We start from the raw sequence: 8086 nt of genomic DNA, 5'->3' as shown, positions 1-8086 counted from the left end.
AATTCATCCCTTAAAATTTGATTTAATTTGATTTTTATATTGATTTTAGTCCTTATTTTTATAATTGTTATTTACTTTTGTCTAATTATTTTTTAAATAGAAATTTTTTATATATCAAATTTAGTCGTTATTCTTTTGATTAATACTTATTTTATATAAAATAATTTGTGAAATTGTAATTATTATTATTTTAATTTTATTATCTTTTAATTTTTTTACCTGTTAGATTTATTTCTATTATTTTAATTATTATTTATTTTATTTGAGAAAATTTATGAAATTAGATTTTTTTCAATTTCATTATCATTCAACTTTTTAATTTGTAAAATTTATTTCTTATTATTTTAATAAACTTGAAAAAAATAAAACATTAAAAAGCTATTTTTCAACTTATTTTTTATAACATAATCAAATATTGAAAAATATTTTTCTATTTACTTTCCATAACATTATCAAAAATTAAAAAATAATTTATTACTTCCAGAGAGCTACAATTAAGTTCTTACCATTTTCTTAAAACAGTTACCTTTTCCATAATTCACTTTTTAAAAACTCCACTTTCTTAAAAAAATTATTTTTTTATAAACAAACAGGGCTAATGTAACTTACTGAGAAGGGAAAACAAAAACCTTACTGCCAGTAATGGGGTCCGCAGACGTCCATTTTCATGAGTGAACGAGAAGAATCAGGCTTTATTACTTCAATAGAGCTACAATTAAGTTCTTACCATTAACATAAATTTCTAAAGGCTTGAACAATCTGCTTCGCACCAGCCAGGATATATTCTCATTACTTTTCTTTCCTGGCATTGATTCCAAGTGTTGAAGAAGATTAATCCCTTTGCTTGAGTGCATAGCATAATTAAAAACAGTTCTTCATTCGTGGCTGAATCAGATTTGTTAAAACAATTGCTCACGCAAAAGGAAGGCATAAATCAATGTTGAATCCCGTCAAGGTATGGTGTCTCCTCTAATTACAATGCTATCGGGCTTTCTTTATGCCATCTTGAAATAAATTTCATGCAAAATATAGCTACGCAACAGTTCAAAACAACAACAATCAAACTTAATTTGATCATCGAAACAACTTAGTTAACTAACAGGCTAACCCTCTGTAAAACCGAGTTGGTAGAACATGTTCATAAAGTGTGTTATTTTTCACTAAAAAGCTGGTTGGTTTCACTCGGCTAGCTTGTTTTAAGTTTAGATATGTTAATTCACTCGTCTAGATTTCTTTTTAAGTTTAGATATGTTAATTCAATTTATAAACATACATGAAAAATGTTCCACGATCATGGATAAGGAGGCAAAACTTGAAAATTCAATCATAAAGAAAAAGAATATCTACCCAACTCCCTCATTTTTTTCTACATGTAGAGTATTACTAGATTTTTAGTCCATGATATACTACTGATTAGATAACATTTTTCTAAAAATGTAAAACAAATATAAAGATATTGCTACTATGTTTTTTAACATAAAAAAATAAATCATAATAAATTAAAAATCTGATATACATTAGACGATATTATTTTTTAGATGCTAAGATGGTAACATATTAAACAAAACTATTTTTTTTTTATATTGAGATAACGATATGGATCGACCCAAACTAATCATACTAACTTACAAGATTTACGTTTTAGATCACGAGAGCATGATAATTATATAGAAATAAAAAATAATTTAAAAATATTAGGAAGCTTAATTTCCCAAAAATTTTGAAGGAAAATGTTTTTAAAAAAAATGACAAAAAATCAATAATACAAATCAACCTGTATAAACCCATTAAACTTGTGAATTGAGTCGTGAAAATGAGATTATCCCAAAAAAATCAAATGAAAAAAATATAAAACCTAAATCTAAATAAACTCATTATTAAAAGACAAAATAAATAAAAAATAAAAAGAGAGATAGCAAAATAATCTAAATCATCCAGGGTTAACTTAGCAAACTCGTAACCCGAATTATGAGATCAAGATAACTTAATACAAAAAAAAAAATCATGAAACCCAATTTCTAACTAACTAAACTTGTAACCTGATAACTTAATATAAAAAAAATAAATAAAAAATCATGAAACCTAATTTCTAACTAACTAAACTTGTAACCTGAGTGATGAGAATAAAATTACCCCGTAAAAAACAAAAACAAAAAGTTATAAAGCCCATCTTGAAATAATCTATTTTGAAGGACAAAATCAAAAAATGAATTTTTGAAAAAATCTAAATCAACCTAAATTAACTTAATAAACCTATAACTCAGGATATAAAATTGGATAACTTAATAAAAAATAAAAAAAAAATCATAAAACTCAATCTCCATTCAACATGTTGAAAGCCAATTAATAAAAAATCTAAAAAAATCTTGACTCAACTCGGGCTAATTCTCAAGATCCGTATATATAGCTATAAAATTAAAATAACCTTGTAAAATAAAAATTCAAAATAATTATAAAGTTGAATTCCCAAACTAACATTATGTTGTAAGGAAAAACAAAAAGAAAATCCAATTCTAAAAAAAAAATATAAAACATAACTTTCAACATATCTAGTATTAAAAGTTGAAATTAAAAAAAAATCATAAACTTGATATATAACCTAACAAAAAACAAATAAAATTATGAAGGATAATTTCTAAAACAAATTTAGTATTGAATGATATAACTGAAATAAAAAAAACTAAATAGAACAAAAGACTTGTTGTTAAATAATGAAATTAAAGAAAAAATTAAATATAAAATATATATATAAAAAAATCACAAAATTTTATTTTAATATAAAATATAAATATAAAAAAATCACAAAATTTTATTTTAATTAATAGTGTTTTTTGAATTTAAAGTGAATTAATCATACACTTTAATTGTTTTTAAAAACTAAATATATGATTCAGAGTAAATCTGAATTAAAATTATGAAAACAAGTAACAAGAATGTGAGTCATACATAAGGATTAGCGATAACTAAGGCCCTTATAATTTCTAAAGAAAATATAATGTCTTTTTCCTATGATATAAATTAAATATTGAATTCTTAGACATAAAAAAACCTGTTAATTAAATATTACTTTCATTAAATTTGCAGCTCCCAGTACTCGGCACTGCACAATCTTAAGGGCCGATTGAGAACAAATTTATCGCTATCATAACAATGTTATGCCATCCCAAAACGAAATGTGAAAAATAATAAATAATTAAATAAATTTGAAAACTTTTTTAGGGGGAAGTCACGACAAAAGCCTCAAACGTTAAAAATCTTTTGCGTAGTTACGGGCTTTATATACGATTAAGTTTTTTTTTTTAAAAAATACAGTTTTTTAAAATATATTTTATTTAAAAATATATTAATATAAAATTTTTATTTTAAAAAATTATTTTTAATATTAAAATCATTTAAGAATATAAAAAATAATAATTTAAATTTTCATAAAATATCATTTAAAATATAATTACAAACAGCTTCAAAAGACTTGTTTTCCAATAATTAATAATAGTAATGGAAGTTAATTATAAATTAGACCCTTAGTTTAGCAAAACTAACCGGTTAAATTAGTACTTATTGGCTGAGAAAATATTATGTAATCCCTATATTCTTAAATCTATTTATTATTTAATCCATTTAGTGTATTTTATTTTTTTTCATTTTATTAAATAAAAAAAGAAAAGAAAACAAAGAAGTAGATAGGATGAAAAATTCATAAGAAAAGAGAATTTTTTTTTTTGAAACAAAATGTTATTAAATTAAATATAATCAATAATGATCAAAGTAATATTTAATTATTTTTTATATCACAAAAATAAATTAAATTATTTTGATACACTATCTAAATTATAATTAACGAATAAAACATCTTCTTCGATGGAAAAAAATAAAATAAAAAAGCTCTATTGTTATGTTAAATCATTACACTGCTGCTACACCAACCTGGAGCAGCTCTGAGAGACTGGAATGAAGATGTGGACCTTATCCTGCGCGACTCCTGTTGCTTATCCTGCAAACCCCGTGAGAGTCTCCATGCCATCAGTTAAAGTTCCTTCAAGCTCTCAAATCTCATTTCAGCACAATGAAAGTCCTTTTGTTCCAGAGGTAATGAACCCAAAAACCCGTTACTCCAATTTGCTCTCTTCTCTGTTTAGCTCAATAGAAAATGCGGCAAATTAGTACAATAAAACTGAAAGTTTAGCCCTTTTCTGCTAGGACTAGAGAACCCTTACTTTCTTTGACTCAAAATGTTAGTTTTCAATAACCCAGTAGTTTAATCTGGCTGTTGCTCTGTTTGGTTGCATAGAAAGTGCTGGGAAATGACAGACTTGGATTAAATTATGTTGTGGTTGTAGTTATCTCATTGTTTTAAAATGTTATGTTTGATGTGACAAAGACTGTGTCTTTGGTTTATGAGAGATTGGAAAAAAGGAAGAAAGATCGATACAAATAAATTTATTGGTTTCCTATTTTCAATATAATGATTGTTTATTGGTATTTTCTGAGGACAACGATTTTTGTTGCTGGGATATGTAGGAAATGACTAGATATTAATATCTTCAATCAATTTCATGGTATTTTGGATATGGAGGGAAAGGATTTCTGCCTGCGGGCTTATCATCAAGTGGTAAAACGGTGGGTAGGTCCAAGCTGCGGATTGTGTTCTGGCTTTCAAAAGATGAGAAAAACTTCCCATTACATGCATAAGATATTGGCTTAGTTGAGACTTGGGATGAGCTACGTTTATTTTTCTCATGTGATTCCCGCAATTTACTAAGTAGTCAAGCATTCATGCTAAAATCCTCTACTACACTTTCTGATTTGGTATACTTATTACACCATCCATGAACTAGAACACTTTCATTGTAGTTTTAGACATTCTATTTGCTTTCAATGTACTGCTTATTGTATGTGACCACTGAATCTTGATCCATATGACTCATATGCAGGTTGTGAAAGCAGTAGACTCCTTGCATTCAGAGTTCAGAGCTGTGGATAATTTGGTGGCATGCAATACTTCTCGTGTTCTTAAAGCTTTCCAGAATGCTCGGCTTGGATCTCATGTAAGTACAAAAACTATTTATGTGAAACTTGCAAGATGATATTCAATGGATATCAATAAGGTTTCAGATTACCTTTAAGGTTTCTCATATGTATCATGAAGTGTAAAAACAAACAGCTGCTTTCCATAGCATAAGTACCTTTGGATGTGTGCTTACCTGTTTTCCTCTCTAAGAATGAATAAATATATTCACATATGGTGGTGTTTATATTTCCATACTTATGGTTATAACCAGCACTTCAGCGGGTCCACTGGCTATGGTCATGATGAAGCTGGTGGACGTGAAGCACTGGACCAAGCGTTTGCAGAGATTTTTGGGGCCGAATCTGCACTAGTTCGCTCGCAGGTTTGCCCTATTTTCTATCTGTATCCTTGATTAATTCTTTTTTAATCCAGCATGCTTTGTTAATTCTCTGCTTCTTTGGTCATCCATTAGTTTTTCTCAGGAACCCATGCTATTACCTGTGCGTTGTTTGCATTTTTGAGGCCAGGAGATGAGGTGAGCTGTTATTTTGAGGTTTTCTTTTCTTCAATTTCTGTTGGAAAGCCATGTCAGTAGTTTTATAATGTTCTCTGCTTTAATTGGCTTCCATAAGGAGGAATTAGATTAATTTGATTGCCAGCTCTTGGCAGTTGCTGGTGCTCCTTATGACACCTTAGAGGAAGTTATTGGAAAGAGGGACTCCAATGGACTGGGTTCCCTGAAAGATTTTGGCGTGGAATACCGAGAAGTTCCTGTATGTTACTAATAGCAGAACTAAGCAAGTTTTTCTTTTCTTTTCTTTTTCAAATTTCATTTGCTAAATTTTTCTTACATTATGATATTGCAGCTTGCTGAAGATGGTGGACTTGACTGGGATTGTCTTATGCGTGCTTTAAAACCTCATACAAAATGTGCCCTCATTCAAAGGTCATGTGGTTATTCTTGGCGTCAAAGTTTAAGTGTAAATGAGATAGGGAGGGCTATAAAGATGATCAAGGTATGAACATAGAAGTTGGCTCATTTCAAATGCATATGTGATCTGTATGCTTGCTGTGGTTTATGTTGGTTTGAGTGGTAAAATTGTAAAATCGTGGAATTAGTTGCCTCTCCCTCCTCTATTCCTTTCAAGATCGGTGCTTGTTCATAGTTCATGCAGTTCATAAATCAACGTGCTCTGTCACTCCTTTTTACACTTCCATGTCATCTACTGTTTAACATTTTTCATTTTCATCAATGTCCCTTCAAATGCATGCTTGAAGATGCAGAATCCTAACTGCTTGGTCATGGTGGATAATTGCTATGGTGAATTCGTTGAAAGCATTGAACCTCCAGCTGTGGTATGTGATGTAGCTTTCATCCTTTTGCTGAAGAAGGGTAGTATTTTTATTTTTTTCTCGGTTAATGGCGGGGCAGGGTGCAGATCTGATTGCAGGTAGTTTGATTAAAAATCCTGGCGGAACCATTGCACCATGTGGTGGATATATTGCAGGGAAGAAAAAATGGGTAGAAGCAGCAGCTGCTCGTCTCTCTGCGCCAGGGCTTGGGATAGATTGCGGCTCAACTCCTGGTGATGTAATGCGAGCTTATTTCCAGGGATTGTTCCTTTCACCTCAAATGGTTGGCGAGGCAATCAAGGTATTCAATTATGCATGTCCTTAGTTGCCATAATACTCTGTTGTGTTTGGTGGTGGGTTAATTGTTTCTTCTGTAATAAAAAGGGGGCTTTTCTAATCGCTGAAGTCATGGCATCTAAAGGATATAAGGTGCAGCCCCTACCTCGTGTCACCCGTCATGATACAGTCCAGGTTTGTTATATTGTTTTGTCCCAAGCTCTTCTGAGATATACTTTGGCAGCTGAAATTCTCGCTGATTTCATGATGATTTTCAGGCAGTGCAGCTTGGTAGCCGTGAGCTTCTCCTCGCCTTCTGTGAGGCTGTTCAAAGAAGCTCCCCTGTAGCTTCATATACTAAACCAGTTGCAGGCTCAACTCCTGGATATGCATCAGAGGTGCCGCCTGACTGTATTCACGTTGAATTTTATACTAAAATGCAGTTAAAAAGTTTTTTGAAGCTCAATGTGAGTGCTGCCTCTAGGGCAGTATGCTCTGGTCCTATGGCCAACTGCATGGGTTCCATCAATTCAAGTTCTCATTTTCGCTATCATGGTCACTTTACTAGATTAATAAAAAGGATACACATCTTTGTGTTTTTAATGTCGGGTGAAATTCTCGTGGCAGTGACTACACTGGTGTTGCACAAATAAATTGTCATATAGATTAGCTCAAGACAAGGAAAACTTTTTGTATATTGATAATTTCTTTATAATTTTGTGATTATTTTCTCTCTCTTGTAACTAGAACTTTAGTAGTTTTTCTGACATGAGCATCTCAAATATAATGTATCAGGTGATCTTCGCTGATGGAACCTTCATTGATGGGAGTACAAGTGAATTATCATGTGATGGACCCCTAAGGGAGCCTTTTGCCGTATATTGCCAGGTACATACTCGGTTCTCGCATCTCCATTCCTCGAGTATTGATGCATTAAGGAAACGAGAAGTGCACTACAATCTTAACACCCATATTTTATTGTTAGTAGATTTCTGAATCCAGTTTTTCCACTGATGCAGGGGGGAACCCACTGGACTCAATGGGGCCTTGTTCTAGGAGAAGTTTTGAAGCACATCTGATCCCATTTTGATTCTTTTCCCAACAAGAGATCACACGAAGTAGTTTCGGTTTAACTGTATAGTTGAATGGTCTATCGATCATCATCCTCAGAATTGCTTACATGCGCATACTGGTGTAATTTAGCAGAAGCAATTCAATTTTGCTCTTCAACTGCCAAATATTGGAGAGGACTCCAAGAGACATTGATGTAATGTAGCTTGACTTCCTCGTTGTCATAGATTTGAGATTCTCATGTGATTTCTGTCTGCAGATCCGTGTGGCTGCTTCATTTTTAACAAAATTGTTCACCTTGATAGACCATAGAAATTGAATCGAAAGCACCTGTTGTATGTAAACAAGATGCCTGTCTGCCCAAACTCTCTGATTGTA

The 8086-nt window shown here is 31.1% G+C and overlaps 1 protein-coding gene across 2 annotated transcripts; it reads left to right on the top strand.

The window, feature by feature from the left end:
* The first annotated feature begins 3904 nt into the window (after positions 1-3904).
* Positions 3905-7962, top strand: LOC105129160 (uncharacterized). Of its 2 annotated transcripts, none has more exons than XM_011031107.1 (12): positions 3905-4086; positions 4932-5045; positions 5280-5390; positions 5481-5543; positions 5668-5781; positions 5875-6024; positions 6287-6366; positions 6434-6662; positions 6746-6832; positions 6916-7035; positions 7433-7525; positions 7657-7962. In XM_011031107.1, exons 1-12 carry the CDS (start codon positions 3949-3951, stop codon positions 7714-7716), a joined length of 1359 nt encoding a protein of 452 aa, XP_011029409.1. In that variant the 5' UTR covers positions 3905-3948; the 3' UTR covers positions 7717-7962. The 2 variants fall into 2 exon arrangements, with proteins under 2 accessions (XP_011029409.1, XP_011029411.1); XM_011031109.1 differs by having other exon boundaries at positions 3906-4086; positions 6287-6364; positions 6441-6662.
* The last annotated feature ends 124 nt before the right edge of the window (positions 7963-8086 follow it).

The sequence above is a fragment of the Populus euphratica genome, unplaced genomic scaffold, assembly GCF_000495115.2.
Source record: "Populus euphratica unplaced genomic scaffold, PopEup_1.0 scaffold86.1, whole genome shotgun sequence".
NCBI classification, from domain to species: Eukaryota; Viridiplantae; Streptophyta; class Magnoliopsida; order Malpighiales; family Salicaceae; genus Populus; species Populus euphratica.
Note: the sequence above shows the minus strand (reverse complement) of the source record. Positions and strands in the feature narration are given on the sequence as shown.

Bases quoted from the DNA above. Each gene is read 5' to 3' on its own strand.
- LOC105129160 (XM_011031107.1), top strand. From the start codon at position 3,949: ATGAAGATGTGGACCTTATCCTGCGCGACTCCTGTTGCTTATCCTGCA. The intron at 5,391-5,480 runs GTTTGCCCTATT...GTCATCCATTAG, and splicing joins CTGCACTAGTTCGCTCGCAG to TTTTTCTCAGGAACCCATGC. The intron at 5,544-5,667 runs GTGAGCTGTTAT...TTTGATTGCCAG, and splicing joins TTTTGAGGCCAGGAGATGAG to CTCTTGGCAGTTGCTGGTGC.